The sequence below is a fragment of the Falco naumanni genome, chromosome 13, assembly GCF_017639655.2.
Source record: "Falco naumanni isolate bFalNau1 chromosome 13, bFalNau1.pat, whole genome shotgun sequence".
Classification (NCBI taxonomy): Eukaryota; Metazoa; Chordata; class Aves; order Falconiformes; family Falconidae; genus Falco; species Falco naumanni.
The window spans coordinates 1,574,399-1,597,351 of NC_054066.1; the positions used below are offsets into that span (position 1 = coordinate 1,574,399).

A 22,953-nucleotide genomic window follows, 5' to 3' on the forward strand; every position below is an offset into this window, starting at 1 on the left:
TACATTGAGCTCAAGACTTGTGAGATCTCAGAGCATGATTTTACCTAAAGTTGTGCCTTACTTTATTGGGAAAATACACACTTTAATGCTTGTATTTTGACTGATATAGTGGACAGTGTCACTGAGAGCTGGAAACACTGGTTTTGGTCCCAGTTCTGTATCTGACTTGCCATTTTTTTAAGTTGATAATTTTTTCTATTTTCTCAGCTGGGAATGGGGTTTAATCGGGCTTTGAAAATGTCTCACCTGGCAGGCAGGCAGAGATGTGTTAGGAACAAGCCTTAAAATTGACAAGTTTCATTTTGCTGTTTAGATTTGCTTTGAGTGATTAATGCTATCTGTCAATTCACAAAAAGAATTCCTTATGCTTTTGAAAGGCTGAGGTTGCAGTATACTGAAACACTTGAGAAATTGGTGAGGCTTCTTTTTTTCTTCAGGCAAGACAAGTGAATTTTGAAATTCTCTAATTCATGTATCTAATTTTTGTTCATGAATTTCAAAATGCTTTTTCAAAAATCTTTGCTTCAGCTGCTAATGATGTACTGGTGCTTAGAATTGTTTTAATGAACACACCTTACTAGGGAAATACAGTATTTTTAAGACTCCCAGAAAGTACTGGGTATAATAGATAGATTGTTGTTGTTTCCCTAAGATCTATGCCCAGTGCTGGTGCAGCAATGGCAATGACAAGTTTGCTCAAAGCTGAATGCTTAAACAGCATGAGTTTGTACTGAAATACTGGATGTTGTCCTGGAAGATACATGGTTACCTGTTGCCAATAACTATACTATATTTGTATTTTTGGTCAGGGCTGTTCTCTCTGCCAATTAGCAAAAATTGTTTCCTATCTTTAAAGGAGTTATTTTGATAAGACAGGTTTAATACTTTGTAATTCTGTACTTTCATTTTGAAGAAAAGTAGCTGTAGGAAGGAACTAACATGTTAGGGCAATGGTGGCTATGATTTAGAAGTGGTGTACAATGTTAAGAAAGGGATTTAATGTCATGTGAACCAGAATGAGAGCAGCTGGCAGGTGTGTTAAGGAATGGAAATGTACTAAAAAGTGTCTCCAATTCAACTTCTACCTTTTTTTTTCTGAGGTTTTCTGCTTCCTGTGATAGGTGCTGGTGCTGGATTATTGGGTGTGTACCCATGGGACTTTGTCAGTGTTTGTAGGGTTTCCAATTATCCAATTGCATAGGGTTTATTTTAGAAACAATTCTAATACTTTCTGCTCTGTTGTATTTGTTCTTCACTTACAATCGTTCTAGAACTGCTTTGACTAACAGAGGTATCTCTTGGGCAAGAGCAAGAAAAGGCTGTTTCTGGAAGATGCTTTCTAAAATCACCTTTGCATGTTTAAGCCCCTTTCCTCTTGAAAATGTCTCCGATAAAGTCAGAATGTGGAGGAATGAAAATATCTTTCCCCTAAGTCTGTCTATTTTAAAAGGCCCTCCTCTTATAAAGTGGTCTTCTGGGGATTTGGGCTTCAGACAGAAGCTGCCTGGGCAGTTTCTTGTGGAAATAGCTCATTGGAAGGGGCTGAATTGAAAGTACACTGCAGCTTGTGTGGTACCTGCTTTAGAGTGTAAAATAAAAACTGTGTAATAAGTTATGTTAACAATTCAAAGTGAGCAACTTTTATAATTCCAAAACATTGCTCAAAAGGTAAAAGGAGAAGAAATGTAAGAGTCTTTCAACCTTTTCTTCTGTTTTAAACAGTTTGACCAATCAGGAATTCCTAAGACAAAGAATTACACTGAATCCAGGCAAAATGTTCAAAAATGTTTATCGGAATTGAGGAAAAAAAATTCTGGCCAAATTCCAGGTGCTCTTGAAAAGGACCTCTTTGGAATTTAGGAGGTAATGAAAAGGATCTCCCTCTCTTGCTACAGGCAGGTCACATCAGTCCCACAGCCTGGAGGCTGCCTAAAATGCCAGCAGCAAACAGTCCCTGAAGGTGTTGGAGGATGAAGGACCAAAGAGTGAGGAGAGTCATCCACAGAGTCCCAGCTATGTGTCCATAAGCTCTTTTTGGCCGACTTACATGGAAACATTGGTCTAAATGCTCATGCTAAGGCAGTTCTCCCACTGCTGTGTTGGTGTGCTGTGAGTGTGCAGAGAGATGCTTCCTCGTTCAACAGCGGCTACTTGGTGGCATAAAAAGATGCGATTTTAGTTTTGCAGCTCATGTAGCATGGGAATACAGAATGTAGCAATGGCGTTAATGCTCAGCTTGGGCAGCTGCAAAACATTTGGATCTTGGTTGAGTCTTCTGAGCCTGGCTGACTTCCTGCATGGTCTCAGATGGCTGGTACTGTGTGTGCTTGCTTTGGGCCAGCAGGTTAATTGCAGTTCATTAAATACTTGATGTTTTATACTAGTGTTAAATAAGCTGAGTGCTCGAGATTTTCCCCAGGACATTAAGTCCACCTGCTGTGCCTGATTTAGACCAGAAATACCTGACTGTGAGGGATGCTGCTTGATTTTACACCTAGGTAGGTATGGGAGCCAGCCATTTGGGTTGGAAGGGGAGAGGAGAAGGTCATCCTCTCCCCAGACCCTGACTCCAGTGAGCTTGTGCTGTGGCATCCCTGAGCGTGGTGATCTGTGTCAGGGAACTGAACTGATGGAAAAGGAATCACTGATGTTAAACTTGGCTTGAAAATTTTGCTCAGTGATCTGACACGAGTGGCCCAGTTTATAGCTGCTGGAGAGTTGCGTGCCTGGCTTTCTGCTCCTGCTTTTTTCGCAGGTGTTTCTGAGATTTTGGAAATGTTACTTCAGGTCAAATGCAAAGCAAACAAATGGGTGTTTATTTGTAGATCTTGTCACAAAATACTAGCATTGTTTTCTGTGGCATAGAAAGTAGATTTCTGATGTTGTTAAATGATTTATTACTTCAAAAATGCCTTTTTTTTCAGTGTGTGAAACGCTAGCTGTAACTTAAACGAAAATGAATTGTGAGAAATGTTTGATTTTAGAGTTGGGAAATTATCACTAAGTGTGAAATACTTAGTAAAGTCTTTTCTGCTTGTCTCGGCTGTGAAGTCCAGGATTTTCAAAGCTATTTAGCAATAAGAAGAGTTAATTTTAATCTGGTGCTAACAAGCTAAGGCACTTTGATACAAATGTCCAAGCTTACGAAGTACTCTGCTGTGGTAAAGATGGCCTTGACTGCTGCGCTCAGGAAATTGATGCGAGTACCTTCTGTGTTTTGTTTCTGGCATGTTGCAAAGTGGACGGCAGAGCGGTGGGTTGAGGACAGTTTCGCAGTAACCGAAGTAGTGTTGGCAGTGCTGGTGAGTCAGTGCTGCTGTGAATGCTGCTGCTTCTGTCCAGCCCTTCTAGACCTATTTGCGGGGTTTTTATATGTGTGGTCTAGTACTGGTTTGGGTTTGTTTTGGTTTTTTTGTTTGTTTGGTTTTTGGGTGGTTTGTTATTTTTTTTGAGGAGATTGGTATTGAGGATTTTGGATACAGATTATTTTTCTAGGTAGCTGTTGGAAGTGGAAAATAAAAATTTAAGAGTAGTTCAGTATAGCTGGTTTGGATACTTTCATCACAAGTAGGGCTGTGTGTTTTACTGTGTGGTTGTGATGTCTTTTATTTTTTTATTTATTAATAATTATTCCACTGTAAATTATTTTACTTCTAAGAGGAAAAATTCTCATTCTCCTTGGCTTGTTGTGTGTATGCTGGAAAGTCTTACAGTCTTTTTGCAGCACAAGTAAATGTACTTATGCTTGGTGAAACTGGACTGAGTATTACTTGTGGAAGAAATTAAGACACCTGGTAAACCTATATAATAGCCTGCCCACAGCAGTATTACTAGAGCTTGGAGTATCTAATGTAATAATGTTTCAGTGTCTTAAAAAAATAAATTGGAAAGAGGGTTGGAGAAAAAACTAAAAGAATGAAGGATAAGTGAAAATACCAAGAGGGAATGATTTTTATTTTTTCTTTAATTCATGGTAGTGATGCATTTCTTTTGCATTTCCAGCAAAAGAAAATTTGTATTAACACCAACAGGGTTGAAACAATATTTTTTTCCATTCCCTCATTGCTGCTAAGAGATACTTATTGGATGCATGGTTGGCACTGACTTTTATCTTGTAACACTTCAAGCATGAGTTGTTGGGGATCCTCCTTGCCCTGGATTGAAAATCAGTAGTACTTTTCTACCAGGTCTTATTTGGCTGGGTGACTGGTGATGGTTGTACTTTACTTTCTTAGCCCTTCCAAAGCCCACAGGCCAAAGTGAGATGCCAGCTTTCTAAATTTAAAACTGCACCTTCACTGGAGAAATGTCTTTCTTTCGAGGATCTTGGTCACGATTGAAAATAGATGTAAATCTTGTTCTGTGTCACTCTGATTAAATGAGCATGATCGTGTTTCCTATGCTGCTGAAATAGCTTTCTCTTCCTAACCCTTAATGGTTTTGCCATTTTGTCAAATAACTTGTCAGTAATTCTCAACATTTGGGGTCACAATTGTCCCTTTCTCTTGTTTATGTTTTTAATTTCCTGAAGGAGGTTTGGGTATCATCAGTGCTTTCTTTTTGGCTTCACGTGTGCTGCCTATGTGCTCATACATACCTGGTCAATGGAGGATGATGGGCCATTTTTCAGTGAGCAGCATGGTGATAAGGCTGGTGGCAAGTGACTGCTCAGACTGATATTTTGTGGACTCTCTCTTTGTTGCCAAGTTTATTAGAGATTTTTATCTCTGTTTCACTCTGTGGAAATGGCTTACTGAAATTCACTTCCTGTTTTCTTAACAGAATTGAAAGGACCTGAGAAAATTTTCCCGTAGATGACAAGCTCTTGGAAAGTTGACCACTTCTAAAGGTATTATATTAGGGTTAACTTCTTCCATAGTTACAATAAATTTTATAAGAGGACAGTCTTCTTTTGTGTATTACAATAAAAGTGTGTTTGAATTTTCATAATCACAGAATTTGTAAGTGTTCCATGCTCATTTGTTGCAACAGAAAAGGTTTTATGCCCTCGTGCGTATGTTCAGACTTCCTGGTACCAGCAGCTAATAGTATTGTAAATTAAAAAGCAGAAGACTTGGAAGGCATAAAATTGAGCTGGGTCAGGCTATCGCTGTGTCTCACCCAAGGTACTGATTGCAGTCTCTTCTTGATGGATATCGGCTTCAGTGTAAGGACTCTCTTAAATGGCTTTTTGGAGCTGGGGTGTAGTGCAAGCCTTGCTTCAGCTGCTGTCTGCAGTACCCTGGTTTTGCAGTACCTCCAGAGGAAGGAGTAGATTATCACAGAGTGGTGCCTCCCTGATAGATCCTTCATCGTCCTGTGATTCAGGGCTTGGCTAGGGCTGAAGATGAAGGTAACGCTGTAATGCGAGTCTTCAGTTCTTGTGTTGATGGCACAGCATGAGCAATGTCTCCCCTGACAGATTACTATCACGCATCTCTTGCAATGGAATTGGAGCCCCTCAGGTAAGTGGAGTATCTCTTATTTCTGTTGGAGTGAATAGCTTTAATTTTTTATTCGGGTGGTGTGGATGGACCTCATGGACAGAAGCCTGCATTTCACATATGAGTTTTTGTGTCCTGTAAATCTGGTAGACTTTAGTCTTTGAGGTCTGTTCTATGTGAGTTCTGTCTCATCCTCTCAGACATCTTCAGCTGCTTTATAATTGCACAACTGTTACTGGAGGCAAGATGATAAGGTAGAATTGGGTTAGAAAACTGCATCCTTTCATATGTAAATGCCTGAGCCTCATCAGAAAAATGCATTTTCTGAAGCTTTACTCTTGTTCTGTAACATTTCACTGGAATCTTAGAATTCTGCCCATAATCTAACTCGTTCTTTACTGAACCGGTTGGTACGTAGTTATTACAGGTAGAGCTGGCAGGGCAAATGAAGTTTAAACTTCTGCAAGTGCTGCAGTACTGCAGCATCCTTGCCTAGACAGCTCAGGCCTTACAGCTTAGCTGTGATAGCTGAAATGCTAGTAGTATGAAATACCCTAAGGAAACACTTTGAGTAATAGCTTCAATAGGATCACATTTACAGTTGCTTAACATCTTGTATAAATTTAGCAATGTGATAGATGCCAAAAGACAACCTGTCACCAGTCATAGAGACCTTCACACGAATTGGCTCTCGTATGTGCTTGTGTTAAACTCCTGTCATAATTTGTACAATTACATGAGGTTTTTAAAGTCTTTTGCAACTTTTTAAGTTCAGTATTATGTTTTGTCAGCTGTTTAAATATTTTAACTTGACAGCTTCCTTTGGAAGCTGTTCTGCTTCAGAGGGTGCTGGTTATCCTGTGTTATAATTTTTACAATCTCTTTGTCTATTCAGTTGGTAACTGTTCTTAATTTTGTATTTTTAGTTTTTAAAAAGTATTTCATTCTTGATCTATAAAATCAATTTTTGTGGTCCTGGTGCTGCAGCATAATGTATAAACAGTTGTAGACAGCTAGAGATAATTTGTGTCTAGTTTTCCATCAGTAAAGCTGGGGTAAAATAGTAAATTCTGTGAAGTGTGCTAACATAAAATGGTAGGATGTATTACATCACTTTGAAAATTTGATAAATTTGTTTAACCATTCACAGTTGGTGTTTAAACCATTGTAAATTTATTTACATGCATGTATTTTCAGGATATTTTTACCATACATTTGATTTGTGAACTGCAAGAAGTGTATGTAGTAGTACTAATAAATGGAAGTAGTCGGGGCTTTTTATATTTTTATTTTTTTTTCCTCCTCCTGCTTACTGGCTTCTATAGTTGCTGTGTAGGCTTGGCAAAAACTAGTTTCCACATGAGGATATGAGGAATAAAGATGTGTTGTTTTTGACTTATGATACAATATTAAGCTTTTTTTGGCTGATTTTCTTTTTTAATATATTTTCATTTGTAGCCTGTGCACCGGTGCTAGTTGGTTTGGAATAGTTTCTTCAAGCATTTTAGATAGAAACCCATTTGAGTGCAAAGAGTGAGAGTAGTTTTACTAGGAATGACTTAAAAAAGAAAAATGAGAGCATTAATTTAAAAAACTCATTCTGGCAGCAAGTTTTTTGAATGCAAATTTTTCTTTCCAGCTTCCAAATAAGTGCCAGGCTTCCTGAAAGATATGCAGAGCATCTGCCCAAATTTCAGGGAATTTCTGCATTAAACTGTACATTCATGTGTTGCTTGTATGTGTGCAAGTAATTTTAAAGTAGAAAATCTGTAACAGCATACCAGGCAAACCAGGGTGGTATCACAAAAAAAGAATTCTGGAGTGTGAATACGGCTGAATGATTTGCGGAGCCAGTTTCCCTCACTTGCTTTTTCCCTGAGTTGTTCTAGGTATTAGTTTGCTGTTTTTCTGTTGATGAACACAGGTCTTTGTGTCCAAAATTTTACGTGTGTTGATACCTTGAATTCATGTTGATTTGAGTTGTGACAGCTGGAGCTTGTGCTTTTCATACTGTTTATTGCTGTTTGAAATAATGGGGAAGGGATTGTCTGTGGGTGCGATGACTGCAGAATTTGGTTGCATGCCCTATCTAGATCTTTACCTCTCCTCATAGAGTTAAATATGCCAAGAAAATATAGACTAATCACTTGTCTCTCTTTGTATAAAATTTTAAAATCAGCAGTGTATTGAAGTTCTCTCCGAATGTGACAATATTGAAACATTTGTACAAAGTAGCTGTGGGCAGAAGTTGTGAGGTTTTGTTGCGGAGCTCTGGGGTGTATTTTGCTAAGATCCAATGCCATCTTACCGTCCTGAGCTGCTGTTGGTAGAGAAACACTGGGTTGACCCTTCCTGTGTTGCTTTCGCTTGGATTTTTCTTGTTTTAATAAACTGACAACCTCATTTCCAGACTGATAGGATGCCCTGCTTCCCCCACAAGATCTACGGCTGGCTCCTGCTAACGCCTTGCAAGGAAACTAGTTTGCTGTTGTCCCCTCTTCCCAGTTTTCCTCCAAGTAACTGCAGCACTAAACACTGCTTTGTACTTTCCTGTTACCAAAAGCAGTCTGGCCATGGTGGGGGCGTTACCAGTTTTGCTGATGTGGGCAGGACTCTGGTTGGGGTCGAGGGAGCCAGACCTTGCTGAACTTGCTGGTGGCAGCAGTGCTATCTACAGCTTTGGAGACGGCTGCACCTATTTATACTTTTAGGTTATTCTGGCAACAGTGAGGCCTCGAAGCTGTGTGTGTTTCTGAAAGGGCTTAAGGCTTGTACAATTTGTGCATAATAGCCACAAACAGCTTTTTCAGCTAGTGGCAAGTGAACTTGCCTGGTGCAGAAATAGGATGCTTCAGGGAATTCCGCTCATGTAGGCGTTTGAGTGTGAAGAAATCATTGTACTTGTCTGTCATGGCACAAATGAAATATAATTTTCCCAGGTGAAATGATCTCTAGTCTTCTGTATGATGCTGCTAGAATATGGTTAGGAAATGAGTTATGTCCACTCAAGCCACCTCCGTGGGGTTTTTTTGAAAGGCCTGTTGCCATGCTCTGGTGCTGCTTGTATTTACAGGTACTGCATTTGATTTCCTGTAGACGTTGCTCTTTCTGGCTGAATTTATGTTCGGTGTGAGCATGAAGAAGTAAGCATCTCGGGCTTGGGGCTGCTCACGTAGGGGTTTTGGCAAACTGTTCCAAGTGGTTGCAATCATTTAGCAGCTCACTGTACTGGTGTGCGCCATGGCTGGGAAAACCAACTTGGAAGAGGCAGAATTTCACATTTGTGACGTTTTATGCCAGGCCAGCACTGTTTGACAGCACTGTGTGAAGAGTCAAGTGTTTGGCCCCCAGGGCTGATGAGCAGAGATGCAGTTACCATTACCGGCTAGCAGTAGCTGCAGCTGAAGCAAGCCTTGCCAGCCACTAGAGAGAAAGAAAGAGCTCTATTCTGCCCGTTTATGAAAAAGATAGCTTTTCTTGGGGAAACTATTTTTCTCTTGTTTCCCCTTCATATTTTCTCTTATTACTCCTTTTTTCCGTAGCTGACACTTGACAGCTCTACCAGTGTGATGAGGGAGTGATGGATCCCTTAATCTTGGATGCTTGGCTTTTTTTTTTTTTTGCCACCCTGGTACACACTGCATGTTTCCTCTTCTCTTTCCAGTTAGCCCTGGACCTCTAATCTGGATGAGTAAGCCATGGCCTTGTTTTACCATTGCCCAGTAATATTTCCGGAGGTTAAAAAAGCCTTTGCTTTCTGTTAGACTTACTGGTGATTGCTCCACACAGCATCAGTAGCCTGGTGGTTTTAGAACTATATTGCCTTACTGAGTGGTGGTTAGCTAGGTTAAATGGCTGTGAACGCTGTTAGAAATATAAAAGTGCACCAAGCTGTATAGGTACCTCATGCAGAGTAGCCTTTATTCAAATAACTTTTGCTCTGGAATGCGTGATCCCGCCCTGCCTGTAAATGCCAAGTTTAATTAAGAGAGAATCTCAATGATGAAATGCAGACTTAATTTTTTTCTTCTTGTACACTTTCCCTACTTGCCCTTTTTTTCCCATTCTCCTTTGATCTTTAGAAAACCTCAGCTCATGAAAATAAAGGCTGAAAAGTGTCTTCTAAGTTAGTGAAATATGAGTAAGCACAAACACCTTGAATCATGGATTTGCATGTGATGTGCACGCTGCGGGCTGTCTCGTCTGTCTTTAGTTGAGTCAGATTTTTAAGTAGGTAAGTGCAGGGCTAAGTAATTTCCTTGTTGAGGGTTGAATAGGCTTTTTCAAACACCTTTGAGTACGTTATCATTATGCAGCCTTGCACAATGGTTCGTTGAGGGAAAGCTGTGGCTGTGGGCTGCATAAAATGAAGCGTGGCCTGGGTTGAGCTGGTAGGCGGTAACTACCCATCCCTGCAGCGGAGGGTGGAAGTGGGTCCCGCTTCATTTAATTCCTCCTCCACTGCGCTCTGCGGCCCTGCCAGGGCTGCCTCTTGGAACAAGGTGGGAATGGGCATTGCGGCTGTTGGCTCGGCTGGCTGGCTGGTTTCTGTGTGCTGCTGTCGTCAGCTGGCAGTAATGACGTCATAACCTTGTCGAGTAAGTTTTCCTGCCAACCTTAGGGGAAATGGGAAATAAAGGCAGTTGGGAGGTTACTTCTGAGGCCTCTCTGCTACTGTCGTCAGTGGTGTTTGAGCTGTTTCAGAGGCGATAAAGCAGAGAAGAGGTTTCTAGTTCATTGGTGGTACAATATGCCAAGACAGTTCAATAGTGCCAAATACATTTAGTGAAGCAGAAATGAATATTCAGGTGGGAGTTGATTGCTGTGAATGCTTTAAAGGGAGGAAGTGGGGATGTATCACAAGACTTGCAGGTGGCAGCAGTATATAGTGAAGTCAAGTATCAATTTGCTTGTATTTTCAATGAGCTAATGTTTCTTTTATCAGGACTCTTGCGCACCTTGCTCTGGTCTGTGCCTCTTCTGATTTTTCCCTGTTGATACTTTTTTCAGTAAGAAAAGTAGCTGATAATTGAGAAATTATCACCCTTTCCCCTATTCAAATAATAAAAAAGTTGAAAATTTGGGAGAAGTCCTTACCAGGATTTCTGATATTGCTGATTTGGTTTGTGTGGGGTTTTTTTGCTATATATATAGACTTTGTGAATCTGATCTGCCACTTTGTAAGGCTGCCAGAATCTTAGAATTGTAACCTGCTTCACTTGTCTTGTCAATGACTATATGGGAGATGTACCCTGCATTGAGGGGTGAGGCTGGATTACCTGCAAGTATTGCGTGGTGAAGAAGCACTAGCTGGAACGTGCTTATTTGTGTTAGCTGTCCAGGGGATGACAAAATGATGCCTACCACTGGTCGCTTCTTAGACTGGGATCTGTTTTTATTTAAAAAAATGACATTTTTGCAGACTGGTTGCTCATTTTCAGTGCAAGACTTTGCACATCTGCCGAGTGCCTTAAGGAGTAAATAGTTGAATCGCTTTAGGTTGTAACGTATTTTGGCAATGGTTTTGAAGAATATTTTTCTTTAGGCAGCCCTAGCAACCCTTTCAAATACCCCATGAATATTTGTCTGCCGTAAATTGGCTGATGGTAAGCACACCTCATTACAGTTTTCGAGAGATTATTCCTTCTAGTGAACAAAAGGTAGTTTCCGTTCTGTTTTTTTTTTCTTCTGTTCAACCATGCTCCCACCCCCTAACTCTCTTCTTCACTTGGCAGTTAAATGGCTGTTCTTTTTCTCTGTGCTATGTTCTCCCTTCTATTTGCATGACTCAGCAAAAATCAAAAGGCAATTGAAGGCTCGGAAAAAGGCAAATTGGAAAGAATTTAACTGGGTATGTTATATGTGTCATCCAGTCTGGTTTTGCAGAAGACTGAGGTTCTCCTATACTGTTGTTAGAGTGGGAGCATTATGCATCGCTTCTGTCACATGCAGTGGTAAAAGGAAGACAGCAAGAGAGGACCTGTTTAGAAACTTCACGGTTGTAGCCCTGCTGCTTGAAGGAGGCAAATTGGTGCTTGGTGGCTGTTAATTTTGAAAAAAAAAAAAAAGATGCTGGCAATTTACTGCCTCCAGTAGTGGGTCAGGCTTGTGCCGAGCAGTCCGTTTGGTTAATATGTGACCCTTTTTATATCTTTGTGAGAAATTTATGTGATCACATATTTTTTATTGGTGTTTTCTCAACTGCATCATTTGAAGGGGGTATTTTGCTTGTTTGTGCTTGTAAATTAGGGAGATCTGTGCTTGTTGGAGTATTTTGGGTTAGTCTAGTTTCCTCTCCCCTCCCTGTAAGGGAAAGTTAAATAAAAATAACTGGTGGCTTTTGCAGGTATGTGGTTTGGCATTGACCAAACACTTTTATCTGGGATCCCCTAAAGCTGGAAAGGGATGTTTCAGCAAGTCCCGTGGAGATTGATGCCTGCCTTTTAAGAGGTGGAAAGGCTTTGACAGCTGCATGTTGCATTAGAGCATCTGTGTGTGTTTTTAATAACTGTAGGTGGAACAGATTATACTGCTGGCTCTTGCTGGCCATTATTAAGGTTACTCTTGTTCTTGCTTTTGCACAGGTCCTTTTCTGGCAGGCAGAAGATCTCTGACTGTGTTTGCCCAGTCTGCGAGAAAGTAATTCTTCACCTGCCACTGCTGGTTTTTTTTTGTGCAACTTTTCTGAGTTGAAATGAAGAGATAAGTATTTTGTCTCTGAAGGTAATCTCATACTGTTCCAGAAAACTCCTTTTTGGATTGGATTAAAAAAAAATCTCATGGATCCAAATGCTTCAAGTTGGAAAGTTTTGCTTTTTGTGGAGAAGACAGCCTGAGATTTGCTGGTTCTGTGAATTTTTCAGCAGTGGTGAAATAATTTCAAGTTGATGAGCTGCTGAACTAACATGCTGTTAGGATGGGGCAGGAAGTAAGCTGTGGCTAGGTAGCACCATCTGAATAAAAAGTTGTCAGAAAGCTGCTTTCAGCTAATCCCTGGGAGGAAGTGAGCTATAATCAGTACTAAGTGAGCTAATCACAGGAAATCTATTGCTCAACAGGAGCCTGTTTAAAAATAAAAAAAAAAAAGGTGAGGGGGGCGGGGAGAAAGGGGGAAAAGAAAAATACTCAGGCAGTTGTTTAATTCTGCTTTTAGACTCCAAATCTTTTTGATCCAAGAAAATGGAATATCTGATGAAACGAGCAGCCTTGGATCGCCACTTAAAAACTGCAGGATACATAGATCTGTTTGCCCTCTTTTCCAGAATAATGAAGCATCAAGTCTCATCTCCTCCAGTAGAGTGTTTTTCCAGGTATTAAAAGGTGGTGGTATGGAGAGGCTGCAGACCAGCTGGCTACCAAAACCACTGGGGGTCAACGGACTGGGAATGAGTCAGCAGACATTTTCAACAAGAGTTTTTATAATTCAAACCCAGTGTGGCACATGACTGTTTTAAATGTCTTGTCACATGGGTCTTTTCTTGGAGCATCACACACTAGCTCTTTTATTGTATTGTTTTTAATTACTTTGTGCTTCCTTTCACTTGACATCTTCTGCCTCGGAGATTTGTTTGTGAGACACCTATTTTGCTATTTTCCTCTGCTGTGGACCTGGCTGTCCCGGATGCTGCTCTTTGTGTGTGACAGATGTTGCCAGTAACACCCTACAGGGCTCCATAGGAAGACAGCAAATGACAGCTGCCGCCATACAGATTGCTGTAAGGGTAACTTTTCTCAACCCGGGTGCCCTCTGCTACAGCAGGGACAGGGAAGTGCACTTTACCATCAGGGTTTTTTTCACTTTTGATATGTTAATTTTTCTTCCTCTGTTCCTTCGGTTGGACACCAGATGCTTTTGCTGCATTGCTTTCAAGCACTGTGCCCGCTGCCTGTGTCTGGCCCAAATGTTGTGCCATTCTCCTTGCAGCAGTTCAGGTGGTGTCTCAATAAGCTTCTGCAAATGTAATGGCACATCAAGGACTATGATTTCAAAAGCAAAGTGGTTATGTTTCTTAATGCATTGTTAGCCTGAAATTAGTTACTTCTGCTTTTTTAGTCAACCCTGCAAAACAGACTTAAATTTGATGTTTGTGTTGCCCCTTTGATAGTGAATGACCCGAGTAATTTTTACCTGCAGTAAACAGAACCGAGTTCAATTTGCAGCTTTGTGAGCCCCCTGTCAGGGTATGCTCATGCAGAGGATTTGATTTATTTCACTGATGTAGTTCTGGCTCCTCGGAGGTCTGTTGCTTAAATGCAGTGCAAAGCCAGGATGTTGTATGCCAAGAGTAGGAATTTATGTATGTGTTATCACACAGCTCAGAGCTTCATGTGTTTTGTTTTGTTTTTTTTTTTTTTTCCTAAGCTGTAGTCCAATTTACTTTTGCTTTGGATCCCAGGCAGTGCAATACAGACGCAGCCTAGGCTCCTGAAATACATTAGTATCAACATCTTAAGAAGACAAATTCAACTCATTGTGATATGAGGGCTTTCTCACCAGCTGTTTAATTTGATGCATGGTACCACTTTCCTACCCCTGCTCTGGGCCTTACAGTACTACGCTGTGAGATTGATGTGTATGCATGCATAATGCGTATTTAAAACTGAATCTGTTCGAGTGCTCCAGGGAAAATGTGACTGTGCACTGTAGCAGATAGGAAAATTGTCTTCAGTTTAATTTTATTTCCTTTTAGTCATTCTGCAAACCAGTTTGAGAAGAAAAATGTTCATCCTTTTTTAGAAGTCAGAGGAACTAAATAGCAGCCCTGCGGTTGAGAGGGGCCTCCATGGCGAGCCCGCTGCCGAGCCAGCACACCAGCACACCGCTTCAGCTGGGACCGGAGTGCCTGGCAGCCTTGGTGCCCATCACGAGGGCGGTCGAGGGAGCTAGGAATGGCACACGAGCTGTACTTGGGAAGTTCTTCAGGAAGCAGCCCAGCTTTATGCTCACACAAGGGGGAATATTTGGGAGGGACAGGGGGGATGGACACCAACAAAAAAAAACAACTCACAGCCAGAACATTCAGATTAATGCACTGCAGCAGCATGTGTTCCTCAGCTTTCTGAAAATGCTGCCCAATTCTCACTTTACTTTCTAGCTTGCACTCGCTGTCAGGGTTATATTGCAGGGTGTTTTCACACCGATGGCAGCAACAGGAACTGCTGTCTCTTCTGTGGCCTGGGTATGCTGTAGGTTATTGGGCCCTTTTCTTCCCCAAAAGGAAGAAAGCTAGTGAGCAGCAGAACTGACTCCTAGAAGATTGTTGTAAAAATGAAACTCTGAATGCAAATTGGTCACTGCAGGTCTCTGGAAGGGGCTGGGAGGAAGAGGGTGGGTTAAGCTAAACAAGGAGTTTCCCAGTGGTTGTCTTGCCACAGCCTCATGCGGAAAAAGTGGAAAGAGAAGAGTTGCACTTCTGAGGAACTTGGTCAGGTCTCCTACTGTTGGTAGTGAGTGATGTAGGATGGCACAGACCCTGGCTGGCTGCTTGCTGCCTCTGCAGCAGAGGAGAGAATGCATTTGTTCTTCAGCTGCAGCAGTCTGTGTTATGATGATGTCTAAAGCTGCCGAGGATGAAGAGAGTACTTCCGTTTTTGCTGCCCTGGTGCAGGACAAGAAACCTTTGGTAAAAGGAGGGAACAGCTCTTGGGAGTAGTACCATATACTGCAGATGAGGACTGAGAATCGGAGCCTTGTGGTCACCCATGCTGGTACCTGTGAGTATGTTTTGTGGAGTAAGCAGCAGAACTGTTGGGAGGAAAGCTTTTAGTTCTTTTTTGTGTCTTTTTTTTTTTTTTTTTGGCGTGTAATGGGTTGCAGTACTGTCCTGTGCTGGGAATGAATCTATCTGAAGTCTGTAGTTAAGTATTGTTGGCAGTTTCACAGCTTATCTCTGTGGTTCATTCCATTGCTTTCTAGTTCTTGTAATTAAATGTCGTGAGACTTGTGATTGTGGGGGAGATGCCAATGTGCTTGAATACATTATTATTACTGGTATTATCTTCGCTGGCAAAGATGAAACTGAATCCCTTTCCCCCGATTATGTCCTCTTCAATATGTTACCTTTGCTGCTTCAGTCATCTTTCTTTCAGATTCAGCATACTTTTATGAGGTTGCTCAAACTTAGGTTAACCATTTTAGTAAATGTCTTTCAGCCAAGCTCAAGAAAAACCCCACCATTAATTGGGTTGTCTGATTCTGTCAGAAAAATATGAACCTGACATCCCCTCAGCCAATATACAGACTCCTGGCAGGCACTGGAAAAAAATGAAAATTCCCCCTGGTCCTTGCAATTCCCTGTCCAAGCCATGATTCAGCAAGGCAGCCACGTGGGTGATGGTGCAAAAGCGATTACGCCTAGCTGCTGTGAGATGAACAGGCTCCTTTTCCTCTTCGGGAGAGTGAGAGAGCAGAAAAAGGAGCTTCAGGGTATATTTGCACTCCTCTTTCCCCCTCTTCTTTTTTTAATCCTTCCTCCAGTCGTTGCCCATAATGCCAAACCTCTGCCAGCAATTTCAAAAGTGCTTCCTGATACTGTGCAAACTTTCCCTGCAGAATGAAGACAGGGTAAGGATAAGGGGGAGGGAACTGCACTGTTCTTCTGCACTCAGCTAAGAATGCAGTCAGAAAGAGATTAGCTGTTTGGATTTGAACCTGAACAAAATGATTGATTTTTTAACTTCCAATGATGGCTGAAGGGTTAGACTTCCATTTCCTGAAGCGGTCCGTTGTGAGTGGAGCTGTTGTAATTTATTTAAACGATTAATTCAAAGGTGCTGTGCATTGAAATGGTCCTTTCTGCAGAACAGTTTTGGATCTAGCAATTTATTTTAACAAAGGCCTTTGAAACAGCTGCTCAGAAATTATACTACTTTGTGTTATTAAATAAATCATGTCTCTTAAGTTTTTCCTAAAACCTGAGATTTTGCTAAACCACAGATTTAATGAACTTGAAGGATCTTGTTTAACTGCGAGTGACGGCGCCGGTCCCTCGGGTGGGAAGCCGATGCTGGAGCTCTTTCTGCCACTCCAGTCTGTTCTAGCAGCCCCCCAGCTCGGCTGCCTTCCTGCAGCCCCCGGTATTGCTGCTGGGCTCTGCCGCGAGCGAGGTCAGGGGTCTTCCTGAACACCTTGGAACGCTGAACAGCTGGTCAGAGCTGCAGCTCTGAGGGTTCTGCACCGATGCTGTTGTGCTGGTTTGCTGAAGTGCCTGGTTTTCTCCTGGAATGGATGAGTTTTGGATTTCCATATACTTGTGTCCAGCCTGTTGCTTAAAAGTTTCTTCTCTTGAGCACGCAGGTTGCTTAGGAGTAATTTGTTTCAGATAAGAAGCTGTAATAATGAGTATGTGATGAGCTGACTTGCACTGCTTGTGTCACTGAAAATGAAGAATTTTTTCTATGCTGAGAGCTTTATTTAAAAAATATATAAACAAAAGAGCAGTAAATGTTTTTTGGTTTTTTTTTTTAATTTTATTTTAAATTTGAAGCCTGATTACAGCATTGTTAATTTGATGACTGCGCTCTCCAAGGAAGCGTGTGGGGAATTAGTATGGGCTTGGAGGGCCAAGTCTGTGCTTGTCCAGTTTCAGATGCGGGTTAGTTTTTATCCTTACATCCTACTCTTGCTACTCAAGCAGCTTAAAACCTGCACTGATGGAAGAAATAATAGGGTTTCTATTAGAAAAATACAAAACACTGCTCATGATGTTGCTTTCTTCACAGAGTATATAATTCTGGTGTTAAAAGTTCTGTGATATGCTTATTTATCTACTATGGTTTATTTAGCCATCTAATTGTATTTCTTTGCTCAAAAGGAGGAGCACTTTCTTTTATGTCTGTTCCCATTTGGGTAGCTAAGCACCCTATATCCTACTCTTTTCTGAGATTTAATTAGCACAAGGGAAATGGATTATGGTCCCCTGTACTGCATCATGCCAAGCCCAACTTCAACAAGACTGAACACCATATATCTGATTTGGTGGTACAGACCAGAAGTTTGTCCATCTCCAATTGGTGGCATGCACTTTGTGCAAACAGTATGTGTTGTTAGGGGAGTGTTTGGAAATAAAATCCCTCTGGGTAGACCTGCTGTTACGTTTGCAGGGTTCTTAAATTTTTTTCCTCGTATTGCAGCGTAGATACTGGAAAATGCAGAAGATCCTATAGTTAAGTTGCAACATTTGAAAGAGCCATCAGCAAGTGAATTTGGAAGACCGTTGGAGGATGGGAATCACAGTCTGATTCACAACCATCCCTGCAGACATGTTCAAGTGTTGCAGGGCTGTTTATCGCTCCCTCATCAGACAGAGGGCTGAGGCAGGTTTGTCTAGGTGGGTGTTGCACAGCTTTGACTGCTGTTCCCCGTCAGGGTTTAGGTAGGTGGGACAGCTAGCACATGTCCAGCTTTTACTTGCACTGCCAGAACTTTGCTTTGTGCTGCTTGTGGCTCTGAAGGTATTTGAACAGAAATTACATGCTTTCACGGGCATTTATGGTGATAATTTATTTTAATCTGTCTTGAGCTTTACAACATAAAACAGTGTGCTCTTGTGCTGCTTGAATTCAGGCTGCTAGCCTGATTGGTTTTCTTTTTTTTCAGATTTTGCAGTATTCACCCACCCAGTGAAATGATAGGGAATGGCAGTCCACATGTTTTTAGTTCTGCTAAGACCATATTGTGAGTTATACGTATTGTGCTGAGGCACTGTATAGCACAATCTTTATACTTTGGAAAATCAGGTGTTATAATTGAGAGTGCTCTGCACTGTCTTATCCTGAATTTTTTAAATGACACTGATAATGACTGCTGCAGTGGTATGGCTGGGACAGAATCACGCTCTGGGACTATGACGGGCAGCTGATAGACATCAGTAGGCCATTCATTTCCCAAACTGCTGTGAGAGGAGGAGGTCAGCACAGAGATGTGTTGGGGTAGCTCATCATTTGAGCGTATGGAGGAATGAGGGGCATATTTGTTCCTCAGCTGTCATTGAGAGGTAATTTCTATAAATCGTTCTTTGTGCTGTTTACTCTGTAGCAGAGAGGCTGCCTGTTTCTTCGTGCTCGGAAAAGAATCTCCAGGATATTATGGGGAGGGAAGAAAGACCAGTGCAGATTTTCTTGAATGTGGAATACCTCATGTAGGTACTTCACTGTGCTGTGTTCTTAGCTTTAGCAGCCACTTCTTTGTGATCTCACTCAGGTTTTTGTTAAGGACTCAGAGGCTTGTGGTAACAGTGTATTCTTTTTACAAATGGAGAAAGAGTGGCACAAAGTGGTTAAGCAATGCAAGTCACTCAGAAGTGGAATGCATCCAGTGGATCTTGGTCCCATGCTCTTTAATGCAGGCTGCGTAATTTGGGTAGAGATATTCTTAGTATGACTTAACCTGGGCAGTGTGCTGAATTATGACTTACAGGCTCTTCCTTTCTCCCCAAGATCTTGTCTGATAAATGACAAGAAGGAAAGCATCTAAGGCTTTTAAAGGTGTTTGACTTTAGAGGATGAAGCTCTTTGGGCTAGAGCTATACCTACAAGATACTGTACTTACACCCTTACACGTACTGTCCTTTTCACATATGCAACCTTTGTGGTGGTGAGCCAGATCTGGGAATCTGGCCACATTAGAACTGACTCTTCTTTTTGACTGGGTGAATTTCATCACTGGAAAAATTTGTTGCTCCATCCCACAAATGCTCCTGCTTGTGCAGGTGAATGGGCGGCCCAGAAATGGGAGTGAGAAAGGGATCCGCTTCCTTTGGTGGAGACATCAGTGTCTGCCAGTGTGGCGCTTGCAACGTTCCTCAGAGTTGAATTTGTACCTCCTTTCTCTGTTAGCCAACAGAAGAAATGCTATGTTTATGGGTTCTATGCTTTCTTCCTATGTTAAAACATATTTCTATTTCAGTGTTTTCACTAGCTATTGAGAACCATGTCTGACAACGGAGAACTGGAAGACAAACCACCAGCTCCTCCTGTCCGGATGAGCAGTACTATCTTCAGTTCAGGGGGCAAAGACCAGTTGTCTGCCAACCACAGCTTGAAACCCCTGCCCTCTGTACCAGAAGAGAGAAAACCTAGAAATAAAATCATCTCCATATTCTCTAGCACTGAAAAAGGTAAGATGCCTCTATTTTCCAAGGTTACTACTTGCATTCCTTACGCATATTTCTAAATTTTGGTAGCGCTTTAGACGTTTGAGTCCAGCCTGTCCAAGTGTAGGGGATTGGAGGAAGTGTTGAAAGTTGGATATGTGTGTTCAGTGAGCTGAGATGTTCTTTCTGTTTGCACTGTAATGTTTGAAGATGAAATGCTAAGTACGAAAAACTAAATAGCTTGCTGAGGAAAACCACCACCTATTGCTTCTCATGTTTGCTGCCCAGTTGAAAGTAATGCATTTCCAAACAACCCTAATAAATATTTGTGATTCCTGGGTATTGTGTTACTTACCATTTTGCTACGCTAAATTCAGATAGCTAGTTTAAACAGCATCCAGCTGTTTTGGAAGTTGTGTCACGTTGATTTTAACCATTTATGTGGTTTTCTTGAGGAGAAAAAAAAGGTAATAAAGAAATAGTGGTGAGGGTGGAGTGTGCATGAAGGAGGATTGAGAAAAATTAATTCCTTCTGTGTGTGTAACTGCACTGCTAGTGTTAATTACTAGTGGGGGGGGAAACCTGGATTGCTGCAAACAAGGATTATTTCTGAGGAAAAAATTGCTGTAATGAAATACAGCATATTTCATACATGTATATGTATATTTCATATATGAAATAGAAACAAAGCACAAATACAGTCTGTCCTCTTTTCTGTATGATGAATGTATGTACAGTGCTGTAGCCCTGATCCTGGTTCTCCGGGATGTCTCTATCCATGTACAGCAAAATAGTGCATAGACAGAAATATCTTCTAACATCTGGTGTGGTAAAACTGTGCAGGGAGTTACAGGCCTGACCTGAAACTGATGTGCATTTTGTTAATCTCTACCGGTTAGTATTTTTGCGATTACTATTAAGATGCACAAGGTGAAGACCCTGCTGCTCTTTGAAGTCTTCTAGTTCTGCTCTTGGCTTCCTGCGCCTCGTTGCTGATGTGCTGGGCAGGACTGGTTCAGTCATGCCGACACAGGTTTGACTGTTTCAAGAGACTTTGCTCCTCTGGTTATTTATTCACTTGGCTAAGTATTTCCCCCAGGGCTGGTTTTCACTCTTGCTTCAGCTGTGTGAGCAGTCCCTCTGCAGCCATGCCTCACGCTGGAGAGAAACGCTGGCGGCAGGCTTCCCGCTGTTTGGAAGACCTGGCTTTCCACGATCTGGCAGTGTTTCTGCTCGCAACAGTGGGCGTGTTTTCCTTTTTGGAGGATGGAAGGATTTGGCCAGTGTAGCTTTTGGAAGCATAATAGTTATTTCACGAGGTCATTTATTGTGAAATAACTGTCCATGGCTGGATGACAGCAGTGGAAGTGGGGGTCTTGTTTACTGGCATGGGTAAGCTTTAAAGTAGTAAGCCTATAAGGAGAACATGAGAAGCTACCACAGCTTGGTGGCAGCACCCCAAGAGAGAGACTCCAGGCCTCTGAGGCTGGTGAAGGTGGTGAATCTGGGTGCTGCTAGCTGGGTGCAGTGCCACATGTCTGGAGCAGGTTCTAGCTTAGCTTTTCGATACTGCAGAAACTGGTGTTTTACCATTATGGTGTTTGTCATGGGAGGAAATGCCTAGAAATTGTTGTTGTGGGTGCTGAAAGAAAATCTTGGGGAAGGATCAAATCTGGCCATCTTCAGGCTGGAGAATGGGTTAGGAGCTGGAATGGCATTTGTCATTATGTTGCTCCATTGATGGTTCAGCAGAGCACTTGTAGCCCTTTTTTACAGACAGGGATATAATGAAGTAGAACATAAACCCCACATGAAAGAAGGTTTTCCTTGCTCTGGATGAGTAATACTGCATAAGACTTGCTTGTGTTCTGAAACAAATTGTGAATGCAAGCGGGTGCAGCGCAGCTGGAGAGCTTTGTGACATTTTGTAGCGCCTTTACTTCTCCATGACTGTTTCCTCTTTCCATCTTGACAGTGGGTTGGTTTTTTGATGAAATGGCTGGGGAGGTGGCTGAGGACTTGTCTAAAGTTGTATTGGCTCATCTGAAATTGCTTTGGAGTCCCAGTACTTAAAGATTATTGAGACCACTCTGTAAATACTCATGTGTACTAAATTGATGGAAATTAATCTGCATACTTGTTTAGCATGTGTCTTTATACGTACTGATATTTAGTGATGTAAACTAAAACCAGAAGAAATAACTTCTGTTGAGAAAAGTACGTTTTCGAGAAAATGGTGTCAGTGTGTTTTCTAGATGTTAAAAAGTATTTAAGATAATGTCCTTCTGAAAAAAAGCAGAAGGTTTTACTGCATGGTAAGATAATGTGGTTAGGAAAAATGGTAACTGAATTACCTAGCTGAAAGAAACTATCTGAAAGTTGTGTTTTGTCGATTAGGAAAAAACTTCTTGATTGGATGACCTGCAGCAAGGATAATGTAAACATCCAAAAAAATGGTTTTGGCCCTCAAGACTGCAGAACTGGCTGTCAAATGTAAGCAGGATATAAATGGACACAGTGGCTTTCTGGCACTAAAACAGTGGTCAGATGTTAGTTGTTTTGTTCGTTAGCATGGCTGAGATGCACCCTGGCTAGAAATGCCAATTTAAATACTTTCTTTAAAGGAAAAAAAAATCTGCTGCTGGGAAGCTTTATAGAAATCCTATCTTCCTGCTTGGATTAAAAATGTACATGTGAATTAAAAAAGTTCATGCGAAAAATTTCCCCAGCCAGTGCAAAAGTTAAGAAATTACTACCAAAATGGTAAATTCTCCTTTTCTGAAAATGAAGGGATGCCTTACAGGAAGATCTACAAGGCTACTGCAGCGGAGCTGTTACTGGTTAACGTTGTTTGACTTTGTTCTTCAGATCTCTGCCCACCTGATTTTTGCAAGGTCCCTCCTGGCCAGCTCCATCGCATCTATTGCCACAGCTCTGCCCCCAGACCCCCTCTTGGGAGGCTCCTCTAGCGTAGGAGGTGGCGCTGGGGGGGGGTGGGCTTCGGGGAACTCACTGCAGGCGATGGGGTTTGGCCAATGCAGAGCTTCTGCCCCAAGTCTGAGCTAGTTCTGCACTGAAATAATCGTCTGTTTGAAGGGATTATTTAATGACCTAGTCATGGAGGGTCACCCCCCCACCCCCAGTTTCATTGTTTAGGATAAATGAAGCGATAGTCATCTTTTACTAGAGTACTTAATTGCCATGAATTTCCTTGGCTAGACTTCTGAAGTCAAATGAAACTGTGTGTATGTTTATGGAAAGCTTTAAAACAGTCCCCTAAAACACGAAATGTTTGTCTTCAAGCAGAACTTGCTAAAGGAGGTGCTGTGGGGCATCACCCGGCAAGGCTGCAGCTCGGGGCAGATTTCAGCGTGGTTTCAGCTGCAGCTCAGTAACTCAAACTTAAAGTAACTCAC

At 41.7% G+C, this 22,953-nt stretch overlaps 1 protein-coding gene across 4 annotated transcripts in view; it reads left to right on the forward strand.

Moving 5' to 3' along the window:
- Positions 1 to 22,953, forward strand: part of PAK2 (p21 (RAC1) activated kinase 2) — a 47,780-nt gene that overhangs the window by 3,584 nt on the left and 21,243 nt on the right. For 2 of the 4 annotated variants that reach the window (XM_040612527.1, XM_040612528.1), the window contains exons 2-3: positions 4,783 to 4,849; positions 19,351 to 19,561. In XM_040612527.1, coding sequence (XP_040468461.1) covers positions 19,375 to 19,561 — 187 coding nt within the window. In that variant the 5' untranslated portion in view covers positions 4,783 to 4,849; positions 19,351 to 19,374. Of the gene's footprint in view, positions 1 to 4,782; positions 4,850 to 15,137; positions 15,159 to 19,350; positions 19,562 to 22,953 lie in introns of those variants that run through there. The other 2 variants (XM_040612530.1, XM_040612529.1) reach the window with 2 other exon arrangements.